The 15,110-nt window shown below is 44.8% G+C and overlaps 1 protein-coding gene across 1 annotated transcript; it reads right to left on the bottom strand.

The window, feature by feature from the left end:
• Positions 1-9,659: 9,659 nt before the first annotated feature.
• LOC147980904 (uncharacterized) lies at positions 9,660-12,370 on the bottom strand. The gene is made up of 2 exons (XM_087515790.1): positions 11,743-12,370; positions 9,660-9,670 (listed from the first exon to the last, which is right to left on the bottom strand). Exons 1-2 carry the CDS (start codon positions 12,365-12,367, stop codon positions 9,660-9,662), a joined length of 636 nt encoding a protein of 211 aa, XP_087371916.1. The 5' UTR covers positions 12,368-12,370.
• Positions 12,371-15,110: the final 2,740 nt, after the last annotated feature.

The raw sequence follows: 15,110 nt of genomic DNA, 5'->3' as shown, positions 1-15,110 counted from the left end.
AAGAATAGCAGCAACACGCCTCAGGTCAGCAGTAGCTTGCCCTCGAGCGTGCCATCCTTGCCGCACTTCTTTAGTAGTAGTGACATGCCCACGAGCAACAATATCATGCCCTCGAGCATGCCTTCTTTGTTGCACTTCACGAGAAACAGGGTATAGTCGGTGTCGAACCCCGTCACCACTTGCTCGAAGACGCTTGTTAAGCCTCCTTTGATATTCTTGAACAATGTTCCGTAATTCCAGAAACTCAGCACGTGTGATCGGGGCGTCTTTTTCCCCTTGATTTTGTCCATGAACACTCGATGCAAATCCTGCCATGTTAGTAAGGCCAAAAGTGGAATAGGATAATTTTGTGGAATCACACAACCTCACCTCTTACTCACCAAAGTTCTTATGAGTTCACATCAGATTGTGCTTCTCCCGGATGTGTTAAAGCGATTGAAAGACAGGGATCAAAGAATTAGCTTCGGTTTTTGGTGGAGCTCGGTGGGGTAAACAAAAAGGGGCTTGTGCTGAAATCAAGTTGATGCAAACCAAGAAAAATATATGGATGGATCTGTTGCACCTTTGCACCAAGATTGAAAAAACACAACACACAAGCTTCTGAAAATTTTCTATCCAGCTGAAACTTTTGGATCTTACATAACACTTTTCTTTTTCTCTCTTGACTTTTTTTCCACTCTTTTTTTACTCTCTTTTTTTGATTCTTTTTTTGCCACTCTTTTTTCTCTCTTTTTCAAAAGCACAACAACCAAATCTGAAAGCAACTATGAAGATGAACTTGGTGCAGATCTAAAAGATGAAGAACATGCAAGGTATGAAACAACAAGATCTCAGCACCAACAAGGCTTGGATTTATTTTTGGTGGGGCTTTGGATTTCTAGGATAGAAAATATAGCATGAAAAACACTTGATCTAAATGGATGATAGCAAGATAAACTTCGATAATAGATCCTACCGTGTCAACGAAGGCTCTGATGCCAGATGATAGGTGGGAACCCGATGAACGAGTTCATGCCCGAGGGTGGCCCGATCTTCACGTCGTAGGATTGAATCGGGAGGGATAACTAGCTGCAAGCAGCCGGGATAACTAGCTTTACACCTGGCAAGGTTGGATGCAACCCGTACGTTGGGGAAGGCTGGCCGAAGCTACAAGAACTCCAACCCGTTGTCCGAACAATCGCAGAACCACAAACCGGGACTAATCCACACAAAACGGCTGGAACCATAGAGCACGAACTAGGAGGAACCAGAGGCTCCTTCTCGTGAATCCGAATGAACTCACAAGAGCAAAGGTAGCAAGAGCTCTTGGATCTCTCTAGCAGTCTTGCTGCATAAGCTTGTAACTAAATGGTTTGACAAAAGGTTTTCTAGAGGATGGGGGAGATGGAGTTTTATAGCAGGAACAACCCCCATGTGCTCATCACGTCGGCACCCCCGTCTCTGACCAAACTCTCGTCCTCAACTGCCTTCGTGGGCTCAATTCGCGCTTCTCGAACATCACGACTATCGTGACTATGCAAAACCCTCTTCCATCTTTCAGCCAGACGAGGTCCCTGCTCACTCTAAGCGAGACTCAGCTTGCAAACTCCACCATGATTGGGAACTAGACAACCCTCTATAACAGTGCGCCCTCCCCGGGACCGGCGGCTCCAACTCCTCTGGTCACCATCGCGGGTCGGACCGTGGCAACGGCGCTCAGCACGGCAACAACACCGGGGACAGCGCCTCTGGTGGGAGCCGCAACTGGAAGAAGAAGAAGTCCGGCGGCGGCAACACCTGTGCGGCTGGCGGCGGCGGCGGCGGGCCTTCATCTCCTCGGGCGGCGGGTGGCGGCGCGGGCCTTTCATCCCCACGCAGCGGGATCTCCGGCTGCTGCGGATCAGCTGTCCTGGACATCGAGGTGCAAGCGACGGAGGCAGACGCCGGGGCGGCGGCCCCGGTCATCTCCGTCGACTTTGGCGACCACTGTGGCCGCGAGGGCGGCATGCCGTCTGGGTTGGGGGACTCGGCGCGGCTAACTATAACGCCCCGGACACACCCGCCGGTGGTCGCTACTCCTGGCGGGATCTAGAATGGCCCCACAGATCAATACTAGCCTTTTCTGCGCACTTTGTCCTCACTCGTGCGCACCCGGGAGCAACTTCCCAGTCGGTCACCCATCCTGACACTACTCCAAGCTGAGCATGCTTAACTTTGGAGTTCTGTCTGAATGGGCTCCCGGAAAAGAAGGAATTCCTTATTGATATGAGTAGTCTATCATCCCTATTAAGCCAGGCTATCACACTAAGCCCCTCGTCTCCACGTGGTGCGGGTGGTCACGATGGTGTCTGCTCGGATTTCCAGCCTGCTGTTGGGAGCCGGCGGGTGACGACATGGGGTCCGTCGTTCTGCCTAAAAAAGGCGGTGGTCGTAGGGTTCCTCTCACGCCAAGACGAAGGTCTACTTGCTGCTTGTCATCCTTGATCTAGCCAGAGTGTCAAGTTTCGGATGGCTCCACCGGCGAACTCCCTTTGGCACCTCATGCCTGGAGATTGCTGAATTGGATGGGATTCGATCGTGCGCACCCATGTTTTTTCGACCGTTTTGTTTCTGGAGGGAGCGGTGAAGCTCTGCTATTTGTTGCCATCATAGGACCAGGGACGGATTAAGGGGGGGACGAGGGGGGGCGAGACCCCCCCAACGATCACGCAGTCCCTTGAAACAAAAGAGATGATCGCTACTCTTTTTTACCTGTATGCTTGCCTGCAGCCTGCTTCGCCCCCCCTATTCCCCCATCGGCCTTTGTATAGGCGTATAGCCCATGTAACTAGTGCAGCCCATCGAGCATTTACAGGCTAAAAGCAAAAAATGAGTCGAGCAGGCATTGCACACCACGACACGCTACGATTGATAGGCCCCCAAAGAATTATTAGATGACAACGCTAGCACGCTACGCACATCGTCAGTTTGTTCAAATCTTCGTCTCCAAAAAATTAGGGATCGGATCTCTGACTGGCGACTGCCTCCAGCGCTCCTCGAAGCCAGGTTGCCGGCGCGCCGCCAACGCCCGTCGAGAAGCCAGGATAGGAAGGGGACGCCGCAAGCCCGCAACGCCCGGACAGGAGCCGATCCACGGACACGTTGTCGGCAGCCCAGAGGCCGGAATCCTGGACACAACGACAGCGGACGACGGGCAGCTGGGCAGGAACACAAGGGGAAAAGTTAATTTATTTTCACATGGATTAGTAGTTCATGCCTTTAACAATTGTAGAAGTATAATCATCAAAACTACAGCCCTTAATAGTCAATATAAAATTTTCAATTGTTTTGTGCTTGTGTAGACATGAAGAGAAAGAGAGAATCAATTCATAATTTTTTCAAATCCGTTGGTTCAAGCTCTCGGCCATCAGAACATGATACTACTGCAAACAACGTTCAACCTAGCGAACAGAATCACCCAAATTGTACTGATGGTGATGCTCAAATTGATCATGATGTTTCTGTGCCAGAAGCTACGGAAGAAGCTACAATTATAACCACAAGTTATGACCGAGAGCCGGGGCGACGTCTTCAAATTTGGGAACTTCCTCCCGATGAGCATGATGCTGCTAGGCGTTTTTATATATCTAAAGGGGCTTATCAACCAATCTTTAAAGCCAGACGAGTATGAATTTACTGGGACAGGGGCTGGCCGTAGGTGATTCCAAAGTGATTGGTTCACGAATCATTGGTGGTTGGAGTATTCACCTCTAAAAAATTGTGCCTATTGTTTGCCTTGTTTTCTCTTCTCAAAGAAGCCAATTGGGAAGTGTGGTTCAGAAACATTCACAGTGAGCGGATTTCATAAGTGGAAGAAAGTTAACAATGGAAAAGAATGTGCTTTTCTCAAACATATGGGCACTACTCCCAGCTCGGCTCACAATTTTGCAGTTTGGTGTTATGAAAACTTGAGAAACAGAATTAATCATGTTGATGAGGTGATGAAAAAGCAAACTAAGAAGCGGGTTCTTGATGCAAGACTAAGGCTAAAGACTTCCATTGATGCCATGAGGTAAGCAAGAAGTATTTAATTTCAAACATTTAGAATTTCTTTATACTAGACATCTAATAATTATTCTATGTTGATTGCATCAGGTGGCTAATGTTTCAAGCATTTCCCTTTAGAGGAAATGATAATTCTGAGGATTCCAAGAACCAAGGTAATTTCAAGGAATTGATTAAGCTTTTGGCTTCTTATAACAAGGATGTACATGAAGTTGTACAGAATGCTCCAAAAAATGCAAAGTACACCTCAGCAACTATTCAAAAGGAAATTTCTAGCATATTTGCTGGAAAAGTGAAGACCTCAATTAAATAAGAACTTGGTAATAGCAAATTTTCTATCTTGGTTGATGAATGTAGAGATGAGTCTAAAAAAGAGCAGATGGCAGTAGTTCTTTGATTCGCAAACATAGAAGGGGTGATAAGACAACATTTTCTTGATCTTGTTCATGTTAGAGACACTAGTGCTTTGACTCTAAAGAACACAATTATTGTTGTCCTAGTTGATAATGGGTTGAATGTGCAAGATATTAGAGGCCAGGGATATGACGGGGCAAGCAACATGAGGGGGGAGTGGAATGGGCTGAAAGCTCTAATTCTCAAAGAGTGCCCTTATGCATACTATATCCATTGTCTTGCACATCAACTCCAATTGGCTCTTGTTGCTGCTTCAAGGGAGGTACATGAGGTCCATCATTTTTTTCAACATGCAAATTTCATTGTAAATACAGTTAGTGCATCTCCCAAACGCAATGATGAGCTGTTAGAAAATCAGGCTGCTGAAATTGCTAGTGAGATTGAATTGGGAGAGCTTGACACAGGAAGAGGGACCAACCAAATAGGTTCTTTACAAAGGGCCGGAGACACGAGATGGAGTTCCCACTACAAATCTATCAAAAGTTTGTTAAAGATATTTGCGGCAAATGTTACAGTGCTAAGAAGTGTAGCAGCTGATCGTTCAGCTACAAGGAACTCAAGAGGTGATGCTGGAGGTGCCTTGAAAATCCTACTAACATTTGATTTTGTGTTCATTCTACACTTAATGGAAAGAATCATGAAAATCACGGATGTCTTGTGTCTCAAACTTCAACATAAAATCTTTGGATATTGCAAATGCATTAGATTGTGTTTCTAACACAAAGGTGTTGCTTGGTGAACTACGAGAAGATGGATGGGACAACCTTTTTGAAGATGTGAAATTCTTTTGTGTGAAACATGAGATTGACATCCCAGACATGGATCAAAAGTATGTATCTTTTCCTATCTCTCTATGGTTATATAAATTACAATGTAGAGATTTAGCCACTTACATACTTCTCATCAATGTGTAGATCATGCAACTAATTCTTATTTTTTTAATATATATTAATTTTAGGTATGTTGATGTGATGAAATCTCGAAATAAACATGACAACACCACAGTTATCCATCATTACAAAGTAGATGTGTTTAATGTTGCAATAGATCAACAAGTGATAGAGTTGAATGATTGATTCAGTTCTCAAGTTACTGAGCTTCTAGATCTTTGCTCATCATTGGACCCGAGGCATGATGCCTTCAGCAAGTCAAATATATGCAGACTAGTGGAGAAATTCTATCCTGCAGATTTTTCTAGTCAAGAAAGAGATCGGTTGGAGTGCGAGCTACCACATTTCTAGCTTGATACATTCGACCATCCAGAGATCAAGAACTGCAAATCACTTGCTGATCTAACAAAAGGGATAGTTAAGACTGGCAAGTCTTCTGACTATCCAATGGTTGAGAGGTTGTTACGATTGGTGATAACTCTTCCGGTGTCAACTGCAACAGCAGAGCGAGCCTTTTCTGCAATGAAACTAGTCAAGACGCGGCTTCGAAGCAAAATGGGAGATGCTTTTCTTTGTCATTGCATGCTAGTTTACATTGAGAAGGAACTTGCAGCCAAGTTTAGCTCTGAAGAAATAATTGATATCTTCGATACTGGTGCTCGTAAAGCAGAATTCAAATTGATAGAAATGTAATTTATTCTTACTATTGAACAACAGACATATGTTTACTATCTAGATGCCCTAAATCCTATTATTTACTATGGTATCTTTTCATATATCCTATGATTCTTTTACGGCAAATATATCCTATGATTTTGAAGCTTTTGGTTCTCCCCCCATCTCATTTTTCTGGCTCCGTCCCTGCATAGGACATGTCTTTTTTGTTCCATGGTGAAGCCAGAAGTAGATAATGTCATGGAAGCTGTGATTTGAGGACTAGTAATGGTGGTTTGAATCTTTGCGGCGATGAGGAATTTGTTTGGTGTTTCAGGACTAGTAGCTGCACCATGCAAGTGGGGGTGACAGCACAGGAGAAGTTCAAGGTCTTATCTTTTAGGGAAAATCCAAGGTCTAGCCTTAATTGGTTGTTCCTGGCAATGCCCTTTTTGAAGGCATTGATTTGAGAGCATGTACTTTCTTCTGGATGAAAACCTATGATCTATGATCGATAAACAACGACGCTTATGCACTTTTTCCTTCTTGGAGGTCGCTTTTGGAGAATTTGGACTTCAAGTACTATAGCTGTACTTTTCCATTTTAGCTTCTTCTTATTTTTTTGGATGTGTGCATCCGTAGTGCCATTAAGGTATTGAGTTGTTGCAGAGGCTAGGTGTAATTGGTATCTCCGCGATATTAATATATTCCCTTGTAGGATCGAAAGTATGTCTAGAGGGGGTGATTAGACTACTTGACCAAATAAAAATCTAGCATTTTCCTAATTTTAAGTCTTGGCAGATTTTAGCAACTTAGCACTAGTCAATTAAACAACCAACACATGCAAGTCTAAGAGTATAGCAGCAGAATGTAAAACATTGCACATGAAGGTAAAAGGAGGAGTTTGGAGGGAGCAAACGCAATGTAGACACTGAGATTTTTGGCATGGTTCCGATAGGTGGTGCTATCGTACATCCACGTTGATGGAAACTTCAACCCACGAAGGGTAACAGTTGCGCGGGTCCACGGAGGGCTCCACCCACGAAGGGTCCACGAAGAAGCAACCTTGTCTATCCCACCATGGCCATCGCCCACGAAGGACTTGCCTCACTAGGGTAGATCTTCATGAAGTAGGCGATCTCCTTGCCCGTACAAACTGTTGGAAATATGAGCAATTTACCAAATGATTATATTAACAGAAATACTAGATAAAGCATGACTAATATAGTAGAGATAAAACAAGTCATGCGTTCTGACAGAGAGAAGGTAAATAACATCTGCATATATGAACTGTAGCCTAGCATATCTAGAGCAGACAGTAGAGCTAGTTGCATATATGGAGTAGAACCTAACACATCTAGGGCAAGTACAAGTACGAGAAACTATGGCAGGATATCTAACAAAAGGAGAAGAACACACACGTGACAGCAGTAGCAGTAGTACTGTACTTGGGGTCGATGTCCTCGCCAGCCATGTCGTTGAAGAGGTTGTCGCCGTCGGGGAAGTAGTCGTCGGAGTCCGGGGCGTCCGTGACGAAGAAGTCAGTAGTCGCGCTGAGCGCTCCCCCAAAACCTCACCCTTCTCACATACAGGACTCAAAGAGGTGCAGTTTCGGAGGCCTACTGTCCCGACTCGCGGTGCACACCGCAAGACGGGATGAGGAAGACAACAGCAGCTCAGAGATTGGAACCGGTGGTGAGAGGAAGGAGAAGTTCTGGTGCGTCTCTCTGAGAGGAGCGACCTCCCTTTTATTGGTGCAAGAGAAGGAGGCGAGAGGCTGCGCCAGGAGCTGAAGGGAACGCGGGAGACGAAACGAAGAGACAACAGCCTAAGGGTGCAGCGTTCATATTCAATATCTACTACAACAAAAACTTTCCAGCTCCCGAGTGACCGTTCGTATACCTGTAGTGCGTGGCAAAAATCGAGACATCGGCTCGGCTCATTCTCGCAACCAGAGGAGGCGTGGCGTGGCGGCCAGAGGAGGAGCGCGCATGGATATCCCTCTTGTTCTCATGCTCATACAAGTGGGGAAAGAACCTCCCTTATAAGGAGGTCCAACTCCCACTAAACTAGCAATGTGGGACTAAGCTTTAGTTCCACCTCTTGCCTTGCACGAATGGGCAGCGTGGGTCTCTAGGATTTATTAGGAATTTCTGAAACTGCTATTGGACTAGGCCCAAAATAGACAAAATTCCAGCAATCCCCCACCAGATCCCAGAGGCACACAAAATTTTCCTTTGGTTCCAAAACACTGTTTTATATACCGGTATTGCAGTGGAGACTGTTAAGTTGAATTTCCACCTAGAACTCTATGCTACACTAGTAGGCAACTTGAATAGTGGACTGGGCCTTGAACTGCAAGTTTTCTACTAATCTAGCTTCACACAAAGCCTTGACCGATACTAGGCTACCGTGGGTCTTCCCTGCGGATGGAGCTTATGCGTCATACTCCGTGAACTTTCATGAGTTTACTAGAGAGAACCCTACTCTCATAGATTGCGACGTTTGACAATCAGACTCATATAGGTGTGTTCTTCAAAAGATGTTCTGCAGGACAACATCTCTGCTTAAATGAGCCACTTAGAACACATTAAGATATACATCAACCTACCATGCAGATTTAGGAGAGTATCGCATCTTCATGGAGTGGTATTGTTAACAGTAAGGATACTCCCCTCTCAGTTGACCAACAGCTTGTCTTCCATATCTAATTCACGGGATCTCCGATCACACAGACTAGGTTACCACTGTGAACAACTCATATTGTGGGTCTCATACCCATCTCCCTCAATGCATTATCTATCACATTACGTGATAGACCCTTAGTAAAAGGATCTGCCAGATCTTTAGATGTTTGGATATAATCCAATGCAATAACTCTGGAGTTTCTCATTTTCCTGACAGACTTTAACCTTCTCTGAATGTGTCTTGATGACTTCATGTTATCCTTTGAGCTGTTCACTTTCGTGATCACAGGTTGATTGTCGCAGTTCATAAGGATACCTGGTACAGGTTTCTCAATAACCGGTAAGTCATTCAAGAGCCGGCGAAGCCAATCTGCTTTGACTTTAGCTGTATCTAGTGCTGTGAGTTCTGCTTCCATTGTTGACCTCGTTAAGATGGCCTGCTTGCAAGACTTCCAAGAAACAGCTCCACCTCCATGAGTGAATACATATCCGCTCGTGGCCTTTATCTCATCAGCATCTGAGATCCAGTTTAAGTCACTATACCCTTCAAGCACCTTTGGGTGCCCAGTGTAGTGCATTCCATAATTTGAAGTGCCTTTCAAATAACGCAAAACTCTCTCTAGATCTTTCCAATGCACATCTCCTGGTTTTGAGACAAACCAACTCAGTTTGCTAACAGCAAAAGAGATGTCAGGTCTTGTAGCACTGGCAAAGTACATAAGCGAGCCAATAATCTGAGAATACTTCAATTGATCTCTAGCAATTCTTCGGTTCTTTCGAAGTAACACACTCGCATCATATGGTGTTGGAGAGGGCTTGCAGTTACTATAGCCAAAGCGACTCAAGATCTTTTCCGCATAGTGAGATTGAAGTAATGTAATCCCACCATCATCGTCTCTCAATAACTTGATGGTCAGAATGACATCAGCCACTCCTAAATCCTTCGTCTCAAAATAGCAAGATAGGAAATACTTGACCTCCTTAATTACATTCAGATTTGTTCTGAAAATCAGTATGTCATCAACATACAAGCAAAGGATAACTCCCTCGCCCCACCATGGCAATAGTGCACACATTTGTCAGCTTCGTTTACAACAAATCCTGCAGTTGTTAAAGTTCTTTCAAACATCGCATGCCCCTGTTTGAGTGCTTGCTTGAGTCCATACAAAAACTTCAGCAACTTGCACACTTTTCCTTCCTGACCATCTAGTACAAACCCATCTGGTTGTTCCATATAAATTTCCTCATCCAACTCTCCATTTAGGAAAGCAGTCTTAACATCCATTTGATGAACGAGAATACCATGTGAGGCAGCTAGTGAAAGTAGAACTCGAATAGTGGTCAGTCGAGCCACAGGTGAGTAAGTATCAAAGAAGTCTTCACCTTCCTTTTAGGTATAACCCTTAGCCACGAGCCGAGCCTTGTAATTTTCAATGGTACCATCAGTCCTAAGCTTCTTCTTGAATACCCATTTGCATCCTATAGGTTTGCACCCGTAAGGACGATTAGTTATCTCCCAAGTTCCATTCACCAAGATGGAATTCATCTCGCTACGAACCGCTTCCTTCCAGCAGTCAGCATCTTCAGATGCATAGGCCTCTAAAATAGAACTGGGAGTATCATCTATGAGATACACAAGAAAATCATCACCAAAGGACTTTGCAGTCCTGTGTCTCTTGCTCCTAGTAGGAACTTCATTGTTCTCCTCCACAGGATTTTCAAAGTGTTCCATCGAAATGGCAGGTTCTGTAATTGTAACTGGTTCCTGATTCGATGAACTAGGCATCTCCTGCTTAGATGAGGTAGCCATATCCTTCATGGGAAAGATATCTTCAAAGAAAGTCGCGTCATTCGACTCCATGATCGTACCGACATGCATGTCAGGTACCTCAGATTTTACAACCAAGAATATATAGCTAATGCTATGAAAAGCATATCCCAGGAAAACACAATCCACAGTCTTTGGTCGAAGCTTGCGCTTCTTTGGAATTAGCACATTGACTTTTGCCAAACAACCCCAGGTTCATAGATAAGAGAGCTTTAACCTTTTCTTCTACCATTCCTCGAATGGAGTTCTCTCTTTGTTCTTTGTGGGGACTCGGTTTAGGACATGACATGCTGTCAATATAGCCTCCCCCCACCATGCCTTGGAAAGACCCGATGTGTCTAACATGGCGTTAACTAAATCAGTTAGAGTACGGTTCTTTCTTTCGGCCACCCCATTTGACTGAGGTGAGTAGGGTGGCGCCCTCTCATGGATTATACCATGCTCCACACAAAAAGCATCAAATTCATTGGAAAAATACTCTCCACCACGGTCGGACCTAAGCCTCTTGATTTTTCGATCAAGTTGGTTTTCCACTTCAGCTTTATAGATCTTGAAAAAGTCAAAGCCTCATCCATAGATTTCAGAAGATACACATGGTAGTATCTAGTGGAGTCGTCAATTAACGTCATGAAATATTTCTTTCCTCCTTTTGTCAAAACACCATTCATTTCACATAGATCTGAATGTATGAGCTCTAGTGGTGCAAGATTTCTCGTTTCCGCAGTCGTGTGAGACTTACGAGGTTGCTTAGCTTGCACACAAAATTGACACTTAGATGCCTTGACAGTGGTGAAACTAGGGATTAAGTTCAACTTCGCTAGTCGCGACATGCAACCAAAGTTAACATGACAAAGACGTGAATGACACACATTTGATTCACTATTGTTGCAATCATGATTAACAACTTTATTGCAAATGTTTGATAAGGATAAATGAAACAGGCCTCCTGACTCATAGCCTTTACCAACAAAGGTTCCATACTTGGATATTACAAATTTATTCGACTCAAAGACAAGCTTATAGCCATCTCTACATAGAAGAGATCCGCTAACAAGATTTTTATTGACGGAGGGGACATAATGCACGTTCTTCAGCCGCACGATATTCCCCGAAGTAAACTTCAGATCGATCGTGCCAACACCATGAACAGAAGCACTTGAACCGTTGCCCATCAGCACGGTTGAAGTCCATGCGGTCTGATAAGACGAAAACATGGAAATATCACCGCATACATGCACATTAGCACCTGTGTCAATCAACCAATCAGGAGAATAACATACTGAAAGAATAGTGAGAAATATACCGTGCCCAGCATCCTTCATGTCAATGTCTCCAATGACAACATTAGCAGTCTTGCCGCCTTTCCCAGGATGACGCTTGTCATAGCGATTAGGGCAACTAGGAGCCCAATGATCAGGATCCCCACACACATGACAAACACATTTCTTCTTGTCATTCTTCTTCTTGAAGTTCGTGTGTTGCACAACCTTGTTCTTCCCATCAAATTTTGCTTTACCATCAAACTTGCCCTTGTTCTTGAACTTGTGGGGCTGGAAGTTCTTCTTCTGTACCAGATTGGCACTAGATCCTCTCTCAATACCTCGAGCACGTGTGTCCTTTTCTCTCGCCTTTTCTTCGACATCAAAAGTACCAATGAGATCCGGAACGGAAAACTCCTGTCTCTTATGCTTTAGTAAGGTAGCAATGTTCCTCCACGAAGGAGAAAGCTTGGTGATGATACCTCCGTCAACAAACTTGTCTGGTAGCATACAGTTGAAGTGCTCAAGTTCTCTAGCAAATGACTGTATCTCATGAGCTTGCTCAACCACGGAGCGCTCTTCAGTCATCTTGTAATCATAGAATTGCTCCATGATGTACAACTCAGTGTCGGCATCCGAGACCCCAAACTTGGCCTCGAGTGCGTCCCACATATCTTTTCCATTGTCAATTGATGCATAAGCATCAACTATGTTCTCACCAAGAACACTCAAGAGAGCAGCCTTAAACAGAGTATCCATTTTCTAAAAAGCTTGTTCCTGTTGGCCATCAAACTCCCCTTGAGGCTTGCCAGGCATGGCGTCATAGCAACTCATGGTTTGAAACCATATGACTGCTCTCACGCGCCACCTCTTATAGTGGATACCCTCAAACATAGGAGGTCTCATGGAAGCAGCAAAACCACTTGGGGTAAATTGCCTATTATAAGATTTTTGGATTGTTGGAAATATGAGCAATTTACCAAATGATTTTATTGACAGAAATACTAGATAAAGCATCTCTAATATAGTAGAGATAAAACAAGTCATGCATTCTGACAGAGAGAAGGTAAATAACATCTGCATATATGAACTGTAGCCTAGCATATCTAGAGCAGACAGTAGAGCTAGTTGCATATATGGAGTAGAACCTAACACATCTAGGGAAAGTACTAGTACGAGAAACTATGTCAGGACATCTAACAGAAAGGATAAGAACACATATGTGACAGCAGCAGCAGTAGTACTATACTTGGGGTCGATGTCCTCGCCAGCCATGTCGTCGAGGAGGTTGTCAACGTTGGGGAAGTATTCGTCGTCAGGGAAGTAGTCGTCGGAGCCCGGGGCGTCCGTGACGAAGAAGTCAGTAGTCACGCTGAGCGCTCCCCAAAAACCTTATCACCCTTCTCCCGTACAGGACTCAAAGAGGTGCGGTTTCGGAGGCCTACTGTCCCAACTCGCGGTGCACGCCACAAGCTGGGATGAGGAAGACAACAGCAACTCAGAGATTGGAACCGGTGGTGAGAGGAAGGAGAAGTTCTGGTGCGTCTCTCTGAGAGGAGCGACCTCCCTTTTATAGGCGCAAGATAAGGAGGCAAGAGGCTGCGCCAGGAGCTGAAGGGAACGCGGGAGACGAAATGAACAGACAACAGCCGAAGGGTGTAGCGTTCGTATTCAATATCCACTACAACAAAAATGTTCCAGCTCCCGAGTGACCTTTCGTATACCCGTAGTGCGTGGAAAAATTTTAGACATCAGCTCGGCTCATTCCCGCAACCCGCGGCGTGTCGTGACGAGGCGTGGCATGGCGAGGCGGGCGGCAAAGGAGGAGCGCACGTGGATATCCCTCTTGTTCTCATGCTCATGAAAGTGGGGAAAGAACCTCCCTTATAAGGAGGTTCAACTCCCACTAAACTCGCAATGTGGGACTAAACTTTAGTTTCACCTCTTGCCTTGCACGAATGGGCTGCGTGGGCCTCTAGGATTTATTAGGAATTTCTGAAACTGCTATTTGATGACCCACAAGTATAGGGGATCTATTGTAGTCCTTTCGACAAGTAAGAGTGTCGAACCCAACGAGGAGCAGAAGGAAATGAAAAGCGGTTTCCAGCAAGGTATTCTCTGCAAGTACTGAAATAAGTGGTAACAGATAGTTTTGTGATAGGATAATTTGTAACGAGCAACAAGTAACAAAAGTAAATAAAGTGCAGCAAGGTGGCCCAATCCTTTTTGTAGTAAAGGACAAGCCTGGACAAACTCTTATATAGAGAAAAGCGCTCCCGAGGACACATGGGAATATCGTCAAGCTAGTTTTCATCACACTCATATGATTCACGTTCAGTACTTTGATAATTTGGTATGTGGGTGGACCGGTGCTTGGGTGCTGTCCTTACTTGGACAAGCATCCCACTTATGATTAACCTCTATTGCAAGCATCCGCAACTACAACAAAAGTATTAAGGTAGACCTAACCATAGCATGAAACATGTGGATCCAAATCAGCCCCTTACGAAGCAACGCATAAACTAGGGTTTAAGCTTCTGTCACTCTAGCAACCCATCGTCTACTTATTACTTCCCAATGCCTTCCTCTAGGCCCAAATAATGGTGAAGTGTCATGTAGTTGACGTTCACATAACACCACTAGAGGAGAGACAACATACATCTCATCAAAATATCGAACGAATACCAAATTCACATGACTACTAATAGCAAGACTTCTCCCATGTCCTCAGGAACAAACGTAACTACTCACAAAGCATAAAGATGTTCATAATCAGAGGGGTATTAATATGCATATAGGATCTGAACATATGATCTTCCACCAAATAAACCAACTAGCATCAACTACAAGGAGTAATTAACACTACTAGCAACCTACTAGCACCAATCCCAGACTTGGAGACAAGAATTGGATACAAGAGATGAACTAGGGTTTTGAGAGGAGATGGTCTTGATGAAGATGTTGATGGAGATTGCCCTCTCCCGATGAGAGGAGCGTTGGTGATGACGATGGAGACGATTCCCCCCCCCCCGGGAGGGAAGTTTCCCCGGCAGAACAGCTCCGCCAGAGCCCTAGATTGGTTCCGCCTCGTGGCGGCGGAGTTTCGTCTGAGAAGATGGCTTCCTATTTTTTTCCATTGAAATACTTCATATAGCAGAAGATGGCCACCGGAGGGCCACCAGGGGGCCCACGAGGTAGGGGTGCGCCTAGGGGGGTAGGGCGCCCCCCCCACCCTCGTGGGCAGGGTGTGGCCCCCCCTGGTGAATATCTTCCGCTGAGTATTTTTTATATATTCTGAAAACGTCTTCCATGAAGTTTCAGGACTTTTGGAGCTGTGCAGAATAGGTCTCTAATA

Source organism: Triticum urartu, chromosome 3A, assembly GCF_056163025.1.
Source record: "Triticum urartu cultivar PI428250 chromosome 3A, HENAU_Tu73, whole genome shotgun sequence".
NCBI lineage: Eukaryota > Viridiplantae > Streptophyta > Magnoliopsida > Poales > Poaceae > Triticum > Triticum urartu.
Note: the sequence above shows the minus strand (reverse complement) of the source record. Positions and strands in the feature narration are given on the sequence as shown.

What these genes read in the sequence shown, in the direction of transcription:
- LOC147980904 (XM_087515790.1), bottom strand. Translation starts at nt 12,367, where the DNA reads ATGGAGCAATTCTATGATTACAAGATGACTGAAGAGCGCTCCGTGGTT.